Genomic DNA, 16147 nt, shown 5'->3' with positions numbered 1-16147 from the left:
TAAATTTCCATGGACACACATGCTATCATGTCATGTAATCTTGAATTGAAATAGTTACAATAATTAGGCTTGCATACCAGTGTAAATGCTATACTATTCTCAATTCGTCTCTATCATTATTTATAGTCTCTCTCCCGGTAATATGTACGATAACTTAAAGAGAAAACTAGTGGAAAAAATAATGAGCAAAGAAAATGGGACCCCATCGGGACCCGAACCTGAGACCTCCGGATGGCTAGCCCGGTGCTCTACCGACTGAGTTATAGAAAACCCTATAGAGACTGTGGAAAAGTGGAACTTCGATAGATATGAAAGTGCAAGCACGTATAACATATCACTGCAGGTAAGAATCAAAATTCGAAATGCACATCCTCGTTTCTATCATAAGGTCATAACCAGCATTATGATATTTTGAGGAAAAAGTGTCATGTGCGATACTCTGGTAGATGGGGGGGGGGGGGGGGGGGGGGGGGGGGCGGCATGTGGAGCCGGGAAATATGCAAACGCCTGGAAATGTGCAAACGTCTCGCCGGGAAATGTGCAAACGTCTTGCCGGGAAATGTGCAAATCTCTAAATTTCATCAACGGGAAATGTGCAAACGTGACGCCGGGAAATGTGCAAATGTTCAATTTTGCCGGGAAATGTGCAAAACGTCGCCGGGAAATGTGCAAACCATTCATCTCACCTATATTATGTAGAGATGGAAGAGAAACTCTCAATCAAAGCTGCGCACGACCCATTACCATCTTTACCACCTGTCTTAGCGACCATCTGTCTTGTTTCTTATGCCTCCGCCACGAAGTGGTGCCGCAGGCATTATGTTTTCGGGTTGTCCGTCCGTCCGTACGTCCGCCCGCATTCATTTACGCGATAACTTGAGTAATATTTACTGGAATTTTACCAAACTTGGTCCAAGTATAAAGTATGATGGGGCAATTACTTGATTAGATCTTGAGTGAAATCGGCAAAGGTCAAAGTCAAAAGTCAAGGTCAAGTCATGAAATTTTATCTGTTTACGCGATAACTCAAGACTGGATCAAGCAAATTTCACCAAACTTTGTCCAAGGATAATGTATGGTGGGACAATTACTTGGTTGATTTTTGAGTGAAATCGGACAGAGGTCAAAGGTCAAAGATCAAGGTCAAATCCTAAAATTTAACTTTTTACGTGATAACTCAAAACTGGATGAAGCAGCTTTCACCAAACTTGGTCCAAGGATGATGTATGATACGGCAATTAGTTGAGTAGATTTTAGTGACATTGGCAAGAGGTCAAAGGTCAAAAGGTCAAGGTCAAATGCTAAAAATGTTGCTATTTCCTCATATCCATGCAATGCCCAAAGGTATTTTCTTGAAACTTAGTGTATAGACATATATCTACTGCATAAGGATTCTCCAAGGGGAGTTTCATGTCATAAGGTCAAAGGTCAAAAGGTCAAAGATTAGGTGAAAATGTTACAATTTCACTTTTCTCACAAATGGTTCAATGTAGGCCTATCTTCATGGAACTTGGTATATACACATGTACTGACTGGCAGGGATTATCTAGGGAATTTAGGGGTCTTGGGTCAATAGTCATGGGTCAGAGGTCAAGGTCAACTCGTCCAAAATTTTACTATTTCCCTCATATATTAGTATACGCAATGCTTGCATTATTATTTTTAAAACTTGATATACATATATTACCTAATGGAGATTCTCTTGGAAATTTCCTGCCAGAAGGTCAAAAGTCAAAGGTTAAGGGTCAAGGCCAGGTTTAAATGTAAAAAAAATATTTTATACTGTAATTACACTCTTTCTTTATACCTTGAAAATTACTCAATGCATAAACTTATAAAAGGGTCAGTCAGAATTTTGCCAGTTATGTGAAACTGTTATCTCACATTGTGAAGACATTATACTATACACCTATTGGGAGAATCATGCATTATGGCGGAGGCATCAGTCGCCATAGCGACATTTCTAGTTTTAATTACATTTTCAGCATTTTCTTGCAAACCCTACAATGAATTTTCACCAGATTTGGCAGATAACATCTTAATGGTGATATGATCGTAATTTGTAAAAATGAGTCCCCCCCCCCCCCCCCCACACACACACACCAGTCCTAAGGAGGGGGGGGGGGGGAGTTGAAGCCTCAGAGTCCCTAAACGCTTGATTTTTTTTTCTTCATATGTCGAACCGAAAAAGAAAGAGCTAAGTTAGTGCTATGAAGACATTAATGACTAAAATTTCATGTTTCATTATGGCGGACCCAGGGGTGCCCTGATCGGGGGTGAGGGGGAGGAGAGGGATTTTCCACATTTTCAGCACATTCTCGAAAAATCTAGGACGGATTTTCACCCAACTTGTGAGATACAGTCATATATATGTTAATATAATCTTGATTTGTTAAAATGCGCCCCCCCCCCCCCAATCGCCGATGGGGGGATTTAAGCTTCACTTTTAACATCCCAAAAATGTGGATTTTTTAAAATCTTCTTCTGTCAACCGAAAAAGATAGAGCTAAGTTAGTGCTATGAAGACATTAACGCGATTAATGAATGAAATGCCATGTTTGATTATGGCGGATCAAGGGGTGCCCAGATCGGGGGGGGGGGAGGGGTGATGGGTGGAGGGGGATATTCCACATTTTTGGCATCTTCTTGAAATATCTATTAGGGATTTTCACCAAACTTGACAGATAGCAAGATTATGGTAATAATTATGATCTTGATTTGTTCAAATGAGCCCCCCCCCCTCCCCCACCGCCGAAGGGGGGGGGGGTGGGGCTGCGGGGGGTTGAAGCTTCAGCAAACCTTAACTCTGGAATTTTTAAAATCTTCTTCTGTCAAACCGATGAAGATAGAGCTAAGTTAGTGCTATGAAGACACAGCGTTAATGAATGAAATTTCATGTTTGGTTATGGCGCAGATCAAGGGGTCTCCAGATCGAGGGGGTGAGGGCAAGGAGAGGAATTTTCCACATTTTCAGCATCTTCTTGAAAAATCTACGACGGATTTTCACCAAAATTGGCAGATTGCCTCTTTACGGTGATATGCACTTAATTTGTTAAAATGAGCCCCCTCCCATACACACACACACACACACACACACACACCGCTTAAGGGGGGTGAAGCCTCGGAGTCACTAAACTAAATTTTTATCTTCTTCTGTCAAACTGGAAAAGAGAGCTTAGTTAGTGCTATGAAGACAATAATGCCTGAAATTTTATTTCACGTTTGATTGTGGCGGATCGAGGGGTGTCCTTATCGGGGGGGGGGGGGGGGGGGGAGAAGGGGGGATTTACACATATTCTGCATCCTCTTGAGAAATCTTTGATGGATTTTCACCGAACGTGGGAGGTAGCATCTCTAGGGTAATAGAATCCCACTTTGTTCGAAGGGACAACAAATCCAAGTTGTTCCCCTTCCCCAAAGATAGGGATAAGACCAGGGTAGCCCCCACGTAATTTAGTAAGCAGACGTGAAATTTCATCAAAGTATAGATCTACCTTCTAAAAATGTGATAAAATTGTGTTCTATTACTCTTGGTTGTATAGAAAATGTCTTTAAAAAGTATGTATTCCGTTTTTTCATATGTATAGGGTTTTCAATAAAATTCTGAATTCCACCCGAACGACCCCACCCCCCTCGTCATGGTCCCTTTCAAGTTCAAGGGGCGGAGATGGGGTGGGGGGGGGGGCCTCCATCTCCTCCCACCTTAAGGGTTGGGGCAGTGCTAATTTAGACAAATTGAGGTCATATCACCAGATAAATACGCTACGCTACAAATTGTACGTTTCAAGTTTGGCAAATATCTATTATATAAGGGTTTCAATAATAATAATAATAATTGACAGTGCTTATATAGCGCATAACACATAGTGATAATGTCCCTATGCACTCAAAAAGAAGCTGAATATGTGACAAATACGCCTCCGCCGCACTTAACATTAATTAATAACAGGCACCAGCACTCTATTAGCTCCATCATTTTTGTATAGAATGGTTTTTTTTTAAGCTGATATATAATTCTATTATCCGAGGGATGCGTCTTGAGTTTTCAGGAAAAAGACAAAAAATGTGAAAAATAAGCCTCCTTCCTACCCCCTCCCCTTTTTGGGCATCCCTTCATCTGTCATAGTAAACTTGAACCTACATCATGCATTAACTGTATTTACGGTACTATCACCATAAAGATGCTATCTGCCAAGTTTGGTGAAAATTCGTCATAGATTTTTCAAGAAGATGGAGAAAATTTTGAAAATCCCCCTCCTCCCCCCCCCCCCCCCCCTGGTTACAGCTCGTTATTCCGAAGGTTTATTATTCCGAAGGCTCTTTATTCCTAAGATTTGTTATTCCGAAGGTTCATTGTTCCGAATTTCATTAACGGATTAACCAGTATTCGGAATAACGAACCTTCGGAATAACGCCACAAATTTTCGGATTAACGAACCTCTAGGTATAGGGACTTTGCGTGTTTCGGATTAACGACCCTTCGGAATAACGAACCTTCGGAATAGCGAACCTTCGGAATAACGAACAGCACCCCCTCCCCCTCACCCTCACCTATCCCCGATCAGAGCACCCCTAGACCCGCCATAATCAAACATGAAATTTCAGTCATTAATGTCTTTACAGCACTAACTTTTTCGGTTCGACAGAGGTAGAAAAAAAAAATCAAGAGAATAGGGACTCTGAGGGTTCAACCCCCCCCCCCCTCCTCGTCGGCGGGGGGGGGGGGGGGGGGATTCAATTTAACAAATTAAGATCGAATCACCATAAATATACTATCTGCCAAGTTTGGTGAAAATCCGTCATAGATTTTACAAGACTACGCAGAAAATGTGGAAAATCCCCCTTCTCCCCCTCACACCCCTTATCAGGGCACTCCTGGACCCGTCATAATCAAACCTGAAATTTTAGTAACTATAGTGTCTTCATATAACGTAGTTCCACATTCTTCGGTTCAACAGAACAAGATTACAAATTCCAGAGTTTAGGGACCTGAAACTCCAACTCCTCCTCCCCCCCCCCCCCCTTTGGCGGTGGGAGGGGGTGGGGCTCATTTTACCATATAAGACCATATTACCGTAAAGATGGTATCTGCCAAGTTTGGTGAAAATCCTTCTTGAGATTTATCAAGAAGATGCAGTAAATGTGGACAATCCCCCTCCTCTCCATCACTTTCCCTCCCCCCACCCCCAATCAGAGCACCCCTGGATCCGCCATAATCAAACATGAAATTTCAGTCATTAATGTCTTCAAGTCACTAACTTAATAGCTCTATCTTTTTTTTTTTGTTCGACAGAAAAAGATTGTTAAAAATCCAGAGTTTAGGGACTCTGAGGCTTCAACTCCCCCCCCTTTCGCCCGGGGGTGGGGGGGGGGAGGATTGGGAGCTAATTTCAATTCATAAAGATCATATTACCGCAATGAGACTATCTGACAAGTTTAGTGAAAATCTGTCCTAGACTTTTAAAGAAGATACTGAAAATGTAGAAAATCCCTCTCCTCCCTTCACACTCCCCCCCCCCCCCCCGATCCGGACACCCCTGAATTCGTCATAATCAAACATGCAATTTCAGTCATTAATGTCTTCATAGCACTAGTTTAGGGATTCTGAGGCTTCAATTTGAAGACTCCTCCCCACTTATCGCCCCGTCCCCTGCAACCCTGGATCTGCCATTAAACGTGAACTCCTGGCATCAATATCTTTAACGAACCAACCTAGCTCATTCTTATTTGGTTATATGATACAAGAAGAATTTCGATAATACCGTAGTTCTGGGACTTTGACGCCCCCCCCCCCCTTTTTTTTCGGGGGGCGGGGGTGGCTACTATATAAACAAATTGAGATCCCATTGCCATAATCGTGCTACCTGCCAATTTTGTTGAAAATCTGTCAAGGATTTCATTAAGAAAATCTAAATGGTGGAAATTCATGGGCAGTTTTGATGTGGAGTTTATCTACTATCTTTATACACAATATCGCTAAAGGAAATGATTTGCACATTTCCCGGCGACGTTTTGCACTTTTCCCGGCAAAATTGAACTTTTGCACATTTCCCGGCGTCATGCTTGCACATTTCCCGTTGATGAAATTTGCACATTTCCCGGCGAGACGTTTGCACATTTCCCGGCGTTTGCACATTTCCTGGCAAGACGTTTGCACATTTCCCGGCGTTTGCACATTTCCCGGCGAGACGTTTGCACAATTCCCGGCGTTTGCACATTTCCCGGCGTTTGCACATTTCCCGGCTCCACACGGCACGGAAAACAGGGAGCGCAGCGACGTAAGAAGGAAGGATTCGGCACGGGTAATCTCCATACCATACTAGGGCGCTTTTTATTTGTTATTATTATTATTATTATTATTATTATTATTATTATTACTATTATTATTATTATTATTATTATTATCATTATTATTATTAACATTATTATCATTATTATCATTATCAACTTATTATTATTAATACTATTATTATTATTATTATAATTATTATTATGATTAGTAATGGTAGTAGTAGTATTTATTCAGCCAAATAAAATATGAACACGGAAGCAATACATGGAATAGTGCTCACAAAATTAATTTACTGTTGCCCTTGGGCATTTGACTTGTGTGAGCCCTCATGCAATGCATTCCTGTACACAGATTATACAATGGGCTTATAAGAATAAAAGTACACATTATTATAAAAAACTGACCAATAATAATCATGAAAAATATTTTGCAATTGAAGAATAAAAATTCAACGATCTGGTGAACGGACGGGGGGGGGGGGGGGTGGATTGAGAAGGGGTGTCCCCTCGCACAAGGATTTTTTTTCTACCTGAAATGCAACGATCTGGTGCACCCTTTTGTGGAATATTTGCAAACATTTCAATAGAAAAAAGTTAGAAAAATAAGTATTTAAAAACAAAATGAGTACTGTAAATTGTAATATCTGTCACATCTTGATTCACGTGATGTGGGCCTATAAAGTAGGCCCCTACTAAGTTTATGGAGGTGGACCAGGGGGTACGGTGAGGAGGGGTGTCAACCTCCCTCAAGAAGGAGAATTTTTGCATTTTGAGAATTGAAATTCAACGATTTTGGTGCACTTTTGGTGAAATCTATGAAAATTGTTCAGTCGAAGATTCGTAATCATATTAACAAGGTCGTAGATACAATATCTATAAAAAATGATAACTACAGAGAAAAATAAGCGAGGGGTACACCCCCCCCCCCCCAAAAAAAAAAAAATCCAAGGGGGGGGGGGGGGGGGGGACTTCCCTCACCTCTTGTATGCTTGCAGAGATATGAACTCTTCTTCGAGTTCAAGATTGGGAGCAGCATAGGACTAGCAGTATGATAGCTCGACCAGACGCCGTGCTTCACACGGCGTCCCCCTGCGACACTTGTGTACAGCGACAAGGCTGTGTATAGTTAGCATTATGAGAACTACAAATTGTATACTGTATGCAGGCAAACAATCACGACAAGCAAACAATCACAGACCAGCATGATAAAACTCCTATCAATTATGAAGGTAAATCGGCATGATCACCGAACCGAACCCAAACACACGGAGACATCCTTCCCACAATGCACCGGTAAGATAACGAATCAGTGCAGTGTAAGTGGGTATTAGAAGCAACGAGGAAGTCGTTGTGTGGAAAATGGAGCCGTCGAATCGTGTTATACCTTGCCATAGTTTCTGATGGGCAGCATCCTGGTGGTCGTGTGGTTTGAATGTTTCAACCGCAGGAACAACAGTATGATTGTGAAACAGCGATGGGACACCGCCTCTACGTCATCTTTTTTATCCATAATGTCTTCCAACTTGTAGTAGCACCGGCAAACACAGACACCATGTGGCTCTATCATAAAAGTAAGTCGAAGAAATATACGTACACCCACCGTTTGTTTGCATCGTCCTTTTTCTTTCTCTCTTTTCATTGTCACCAAATGTGAAGGTACTCCCCCTTTACGGGAGGGGAAAAATCTCCCAAAACACGTTTCCCCTCCCGATTATATTTCATATTTCTCTACTCTTCTCCTCGAGAGCATCTATAGTTATATGTGAGGCCTGTAGACATCCATCTTGCCCGTACGGCCCCATGCACTCACATAATAAACACGGATTCTCAAGAATCTACAAGGTGATCCGGGGAGATCCGGGGAGATCCGGGATAGTTTCGACCTCGATGAAGTGTTGACTGGCGTTGATATGACTGTACACACGGTATCAACACGGCAGCTACACGGATAAGGCCGGAAGAACGCGGCGTCTACACGGACAGACAAGGCATTCTACTCGGATCAACACGGCAGCTACATGGCAGCCACACGGACCATCCCGGATTGCTCTGCCAACACGGCAATCCCCGGATGACGCCGGATGTTTTTGACCTCCAAAAGTTGCCGTTTTGGCCTCACGGATGTCCCCGGATCTATACATGGACATACACGGATGTCCAAGGCGTCAACACGGATCTCACCCCGGATCACCTCGGATCAGATCCGGGGAGGTCCGGGGTGATCCGGGAAGTCTATGTGACTGGGGCAGTAGAGCAAACTATTCACAAGGGTTTCAACACGGTTCTGTTCAATTCAGTTATATCATTTTGTCTCTATATTTTCCGTTAAAAAAAAAAAAATCATACATAATCTACAGCACGTGTACAGTGTATTTTGAACAAAAATGTGCATAATAAATTCACAGCATGATAAGCACGATGAATACAAAGACATCAAAGAAAGCAGGAATATACTTATTTCCATTAGAGAGAGAGAATAACAAAAAAAAAATGATTTCTGTTTTGAGAGCAAACAAACCAGACATAACATTTAATTCATTGCTTTTCCATTGTCGCATCATGCTGTGTAAGTCCTCACTTTCGTTTTAGGGGTGAATGGAAGTGACGTCTAAATTCAAAAGAACCACGACAGAAGGTCAAAGATGGTCATAGTTACAGAATCGTGATATGAGATATTTAAAGGAGAAATCTAGACAATTTTCATAATTTCACATCATGTTATACATAAATTGATAGCTCCATGAATAGATTTCTGGAATTTATACTGTGGTCCTTGAGCAGAGAAACAATACTTTGAAAAACCTTGAACAAATTACACTGAACGGGGATGATGACACAGAGAGCTCACATATTTTAGAAATGTATCAGTGTGATTCCATTACAATACCGCTTGCTTGCGAGTTCGCCTGTGTATAATCTATGCATGCCTTCTTCTTTTGTTCTGCTTCCTTGAGCCCCAACTCCTGCATTCTTATGGTGACCCTGCCATGTCATCATCCTTGTTCATTGCATTTTGTTAGAAATTTTCGAATATATTCTTATTCTTAATCCAAATTATCATTAATTTTGAAACTCTGTCCTCAGTATAACTTATTCATAGTACTGTTGTTCAAATGTAAAAATCTAAAAGAAAAAAAAACCCGGAGGTCTCCTTTAATGAGTAAGATCTCTCCATTTCAGAGAAGACGTCAATAACCATTATTCCTTGATGTTCACAACCTGTCTTTGTATAATGCATTGTTATAGATGCATATTTTGAGGCAATGGTTAATGGGTGTAGTTGACATGATAAAATCAGATAATCTGGAGTTTCGTTTGTTTGTTTGTTTTTTTTTTATTAGAATGGGCAAATCAACGTTCAGTTGTCTTATTAATGTCCTGCGTGGATTTCATATTTTATTGCAGCAACAATTATGATTTGCGTTTAGTATCATTATTACCATTCTTAACATTTTCTTTAATTATCAGTACAGTTCTATAGCTTATTCTTTACTAGCATAATCATATTCATAGTCATTATCAACACCAAACACGTTGTTTTAAAAAGAATGGACAGTTTAGAGCCAGCGGACGATACACATTAAACACATGTCATTATCACCATCACGCCATCATCATTATCATTATCATTATTATCATTCTCGTTATAATCATTAGTGTAATTATCATCATACAATCATCACTATCATCAATATCATTGTCATGATTATCATTGTCATCATCATCATTAGCATTATCGTTATCATTATCATTACCATCATACTTCCTATTGTACAAGCTCATTTCGATTTCGACCAGTTATCATTACAATAACTGTGTTATTGTTTGTTTTTGTACATTTATGTTGACAAGGTAAAACAGTTTGTGATATTATTTCTGATGTAATATTCATAAATGAGAAATATGAAATAAATGAATTGAATTGAACTGAAATTATCATTATCATTACCATTATCATCATCATTATCAATATCATCATTATCATCATCATTATTAATATCATTACCATTACCATTACCATTACCATTATCATTACCATTATCATTACCATTATCATTATCATTATCATTATCATCATCATTATCAATATCATTACCATTACCATTACCATTACCAATACCATTACCATTACCAATACCATTACCATTACCAATACCATTACCATTACCAATACCATTACCATTACCATTATCATTACCATTATCATTACCATTATCATTATCATTATTATTATCATCATCATCATTACCATAACCATTACCATTACCATTATCATTATCCCTGCTAAGACACTTCAGGAGGGGCGATGCCTAGTCCGGTGCCGGAGGACTGTCTACAATGCATGTGTTTGGCTCTCTCTTCCCGCTGCCAGATGCCACACCCCGTTTGCTCTTTTGACGTAATCTCGCTGCTCTGCGGGCCCTACCGGATCGACGAGCCCTACTGGATCGACGCCAGACTGAGGGCAGGTGACCTAAAAGGCTGTAAGTACATGTTTCGTCATGATATGGTTGACCGTCAAGTTTATCCATCACGGAAAAGAGTCGGGTGTTAGATATATTATATGGTGTTAAATATCCGATGTTCATTTGTGGTATTATGTTAAGACCTCCGGGTGTCACTTCAACTACAGTATAAACATTTTCTTTTTTTATAGGTAAGTAATCACTGTTCTTCTCGTTGATTTGATCTTGAAAAAGACGTACAAAAGTGTGAACACATTTACACAACAGTAACACCACTTGGTGTGGGCTCCTATTAGCACTGGGCGGCTGTTTAACCATTGAAACTATCACCAGCACTATCAAATCAACACCATGTAGTGTCATGTTGAATCGCAGCACTATCGCAGTGTCAAAAAATATCACCCGCTACAGTAACTATATCACCACGAAGTGCCAAGTGAACACTTTTCAACACCATCACAAAATATCGACACCTGTCGGCGCGATCCTCTATTGACACTTGATCGAAGTTTGATTAACATCCATGATGTTAAATCTTACTCCGATCGTTTTGCAGTGAAGTTTACGTCGTTTCATCACCACTCTCATATCAACAGCAACAATATTCGTAATTTTGTCAGTAACTATTTTGATTGTGATGACAACGCATACTGTTTAATGTATGGATAATTGGATGTTAATTGTTTTTATGTTCATTAAAAGCGTGTTTGACTTAATTTTTATTATTTCTTGTGACAGGGTCTGTTACAAGTTTCTTTTCTGGATACGTTTTTCTCAAGATGAAACACATTAATGTTGTAAATATCTTAACAAACTTAGTCCTACATAAGGAAATGAACAGCTATATATTGCAGAAAATTAAAGAACATAGCCATACCTTCTCCCCTTAACACTTCGCATCTGTGCTTTTTGTCTGGAGTTATTGAGATCTGTCTCTTCAAATTTTCCTTTCTTTTTCATAAAACACACACACATACACACACTTGGTACAGCATGGCAACAGTGCAGCAGTGACGTGACATGTAGCAAGAATACAGTTCAGGGCTACATGGCTCGCTACGCCGTCTCCAGCCGCCTGGGGCACCCTCCGACCTGCGAGGACTTCGCTCGTATTCACGTGGGAGGGCCAAATGGTTTCAAAAGCTCGTCAACCCTAAATTTCTGGCTTCAAGTGAAGGAGTGCCTGGACCTGTAGAACACTGGCGTCCGTGGAAGAAAATCTTCATGTTTAAAAACAGACGGACAAATTAATGAGGAATTGTGAGTGAACGTCAAGGAGGACGCTGAATGTGGAAAAACACTGACAAAGGCAAAGATGTAATCTACAACACTGCCTATAATAACATCACTGTATATACATTATATTGTACATAGAATTAATGAGCAATATAAAGCAAGGTCACTAGGGTGATAGTTTCAGCAAAACTATATAGCTTGACAATATTTCATTTTGATGATCAAAATTTCATGTTTGATCATGGTTGTAATAACATATGATGATGTAATCTTTCAAAGGTAAAGAATAGATAAACTGTTAGAGTACAAAATTATCCCCCTTAGGCTTATAACGAAAATAGAAAAATGAAGACAACATTAACTGAATATTGGAATACTTTAACAAATAATTGATGTCAAAGGTCATTTCTTTCGTCAGATATTGAAGGATATCTCTGTTATGTAGATTGAATCTGAAGCTGCACTGTTAGTATCTCTTACATAAAGACAAAGTCAAGTGAAAGTGTATGGCATCATTTATTTGACTGGAAGATTTCATAGAGCAAGCGAGAATTGCATTAGCTTTTGTAAGATAATTTGCCTGTAAGTAAGATTCTGTGTGTGTGTGTGTGTGTGTGTGTGTGTGTGTGTGTGCGTGCGTGTGTGCGCGCGATATAATGTCGATTTCACTTTTAATAAATCACCCGAAGTCCACCATAATAAAGCACTCCGTTTCTTCAATCTAATACTCCCTTCTTTACAGCATTCGGCTGACTTCGCAGTAGTTCGCTTAAAGTGATGGTATAAAGTGATGGTAACGAAAACATAACCTCCTCCCTTGGCGGAGGTAAAAATACGTATAAATAGAAAGAGTGCACACATGAACATACACACAGGGTAATACGGTACTGAGCCGCAGAGATACTAGATATTATAGCTTATGGGATTCAACTACATTTTGATTTATTAGAAGCAAAACTTTAAAATCGACAACAACTCAAAACCCCACACACTTGTCCGAATTGTGTACAGACGCTCATTACAGTCTTTCCATGTTTATCAGATGAACTGTAGGCCCTACTCACAGACGTCGCATGGATCGAGTCATGTAGGTCCTTGCCTTTAATAGTTGGATATTCATTATACAAATGACAAGAGAAAAGAAACCTATTCGATAAGCGCAACTGCGTGTTGGGAATCTTGGTCTTTTGTCCTCTTTTATCATGAGGTAGAAATAGTTTAATCTTATTTTTGCAAATTTCATCAAGTATTAAAACAGTCAGAGAAACCTGGTGGAACAGGTTAGTAATATCAAGCCTTTCCGCCATATTGTACATGTATATGAAGCGATCAGTAGGCATGACGATTATGTTTTATTAAGGATGGACAGATTCATTCGTCTGGTAAAAAAAAATCTATTCACATTAGAAGAAGTATAGTAAGGCCCCCAATGATTGCAGTATATTGTGATAACAGTTACTCAGTAAACTTCAATAATTATTACGCCATTAAGTACATTTCGGAGGTCGCTATGACAGTATGAGCAAACGCGACTTAGTTTCTATATTCTCATAGGCATACTAGTACCCATTGGCCGATCCAGCGGTCCGCTCCCCCCTTTTTTTTAAACAATTGATAAAGAAATAAAAGGACAAAAATGGGATTGGGTGTGCGTGTGCCCCCCTTAATTTTGCAAAGGTGCTCCCTTTTACGGAATTCCCGGATCAACCTCTGACACCAATACATAGTTAGTTCATAATCGCCATCGGCAGCTTTCATTTTCTCTCTCAGAATCTGCATTGAACCCTAATCTAAATACAATCAATCCAAGGTCGTGACGACAATACAGAGACATGATCAGGGGTGCTGCACAATTAGTATAATGGGTCCAACCCGCAACCCTATTGAACGCGTTGCACACAACGTGCACCGTACTACGTAAAGCCGTGGTCACAACTCGCCGTACTTGCAAGTGCGTGCTGTCTACTTGCAAAAACGTGGGCAAAATTTGAGGATCCGTACGCAGTAAGTACTGCCTCAGTACGGATTTTGGAGCACGCAGACACGCCGTAGCACTTTTAGGACACGAGGAACTTTCGCTGCGTTCGGGCTACGGATTCACCATAAGTACGGGCAACGTACGTGCCCTCTACAGCAAACGTGCGTATACAACGCACTGACTCCGTGCGTCTTTTAAAATTTTCCCACCGTCTTGCTCGACGGACGGCGCACGTAACACGTGCTTGTTGAACACGTGATAAGTTCGTAGTCCGTGCTTATTCGGCACTCTCCTGAGTTCAACAATAGAGCACGCAGATCGTACTGAATAAGCACCGCACAACACTTGCAACGCAAGTTGTGCGCACTTTTTTTTTTGCAATGTACACAAGCCGAGCCGACGGAAGAGTGTCATCATTTCCTATCTAAGATGTTTGCAATTAGGTATTCATATTGTTCTAACTCACCTACCGGGCAGAAATGCCATATAAGGATTGTGGGCTCGAAAAAATCGCATACACAGAAAAATAATCATTTTCTAAACTCTATCGAGTTGTGTCACAAACCAAAATGCCATGCTATAGGGCCCTTCTGCCTAGCAGGCGATAAGTAATTATAATAATAATAATAATAATAATTGTTTTGGATATAAACTCCAAATTTTATTGTCCAAGAAAGGAAATTCATTTTGCCCAATTGATCGTGGGCCCGGCAGCCACTGAGCAGCGCCAGATCGACGTTGCTCTAACCTTTTCAACTGTTGAACGGCAAACAAGGTAGCAGCAACTCCCATCTTTTAACGTCTTTTGGTATGACGCGGCCGGGGTTTGAACCCACGACCTCCCGATTGTGAGATGACCATGGTTGTTAAAAGATATGAATATATGTATATATGATATTTTGCAGAACATAAGAGACAGTCATAAACTGCCTGAAGAAGTAAAGCATTTAGAAATATTGAGCTCTGAGTGGTCATTGCATGAAACTGATCAGGTTTTTGGAGTTCTGAAAAATTGTTACATTTAAGAGTTTGCACAAACTTGGTTAAAAGGCATTGGTCGTCATTGCTTTGTAGAACAGAGATAAGGTCAGTGCAATTAATTCTCAGTTAAGCTGAAATTGAGAATGTGTATATTTTGAAATTAAGCAAGGAAGAAATTACTATGATGACAGTATTACCTTATATAAATTGCAAACGTGACACCTTCAGATTCAGAGAAAAGTGCGAAACCATATAAGGCCTACATTCATTGTTCCAGCAATATGCTGTTAAAATCTAGCTGAAAATATGCCTGGATGGCTGAAATGAACCACCACCTCTGAAACTGACTCGAGTAAAGATGGTATTCTTTACAACAGCAAATCATTATGCACCTGAAATATTAAACGTCTATTCTCAGCTCATCTCCAGTGCCAATGTGTTAGGCTGTTCAATAACCAAAATGATATATATAATGTGTTGCATACACCATGTAGATAATAAGTTTATACCTGATGTATTAAACTTTCTCTGTCAGTGAGTCAAATGTGACTCTGCACCTCAAAACAAACAAAAAGTCGCCAGTCATGAATTTTAAGTTAAGACCATATTCTGAAAGAGCAGACTTTAAGCTTTCAAATGATGTATAACTCAAATCAAATGGACTCTCCTAACCTATCTAAATATCGGATAGAAAGAACAAAATCAGGAAAAGTGTGAACTGAGAAAAGAGGCTCTGAAGTACAGTGTCTATTCAAGCGCTTAATCTTTACCAAACCGTGCTGGCTGTGCGATGAATGGGACAAAAAACAGGAAGTAAACCACCAGAGTAACAACAATGAAGGGATTATCAGATTAAACTGAAATTAAGCATGCCTCATTAACACATTCTGTCCATAATAAATCCAACTTTCAAAGCAGCAGCACTATCTTTTCAAAAGTTATTAGAGTTAAAAGTGAAGAGTGTGGACAAGGTTTTTCAGAAAGGAAAAAGAGATTCTAAAGACACACCTGATCACACTATTCTACCAAAAATGTTCGAGATAAACTGCTAAAAAAACACACTTTCCTGCCCGTTTTATGATACCAAATTTTAGCATAATGTAAAAGAAGACCCGCTCTTTCAGAAAATATGAAAAAGTCAAGATCGGATAGGTTGACCCATTTCACTTATTTTCAGTCCTCACGCAAAATCAGT

The 16147-nt window shown here is 40.0% G+C and overlaps 1 protein-coding gene across 1 annotated transcript; it reads left to right on the top strand.

Moving 5' to 3' along the window:
• Positions 1–10597: 10597 nt before the first annotated feature.
• Positions 10598–11952, top strand: LOC139725076 (invertebrate-type lysozyme-like). The gene is made up of 2 exons (XM_071636197.1): positions 10598–10775; positions 11750–11952. Exons 1-2 carry the CDS (start codon positions 10598–10600, stop codon positions 11950–11952), a joined length of 381 nt encoding a protein of 126 aa, XP_071492298.1.
• Positions 11953–16147: the final 4195 nt, after the last annotated feature.

The sequence above is a fragment of the Diadema antillarum genome, unplaced genomic scaffold (assembly GCF_040938485.1).
Source record: "Diadema antillarum isolate AM-2024a unplaced genomic scaffold, OU_Dant_1.0 scf00000001, whole genome shotgun sequence".
Classification (NCBI taxonomy): Eukaryota; Metazoa; Echinodermata; class Echinoidea; order Diadematoida; family Diadematidae; genus Diadema; species Diadema antillarum.
The sequence above is the reverse complement of the archived record's forward strand: the minus strand, read 5'-3'. Positions and strand labels throughout refer to the sequence as shown.

Excerpts from the sequence above, each read along its gene's own strand:
- LOC139725076 (XM_071636197.1), top strand. The coding sequence starts at position 10,598 with ATGCCTAGTCCGGTGCCGGAGGACTGTCTACAATGCATGTGTTTGGCT. Across the intron at positions 10,776-11,749 it reads GGCAGGTGACCTAAAAGGCT|CATGGCAACAGTGCAGCAGT; the intron begins GTAAGTACATGT and ends CACTTGGTACAG.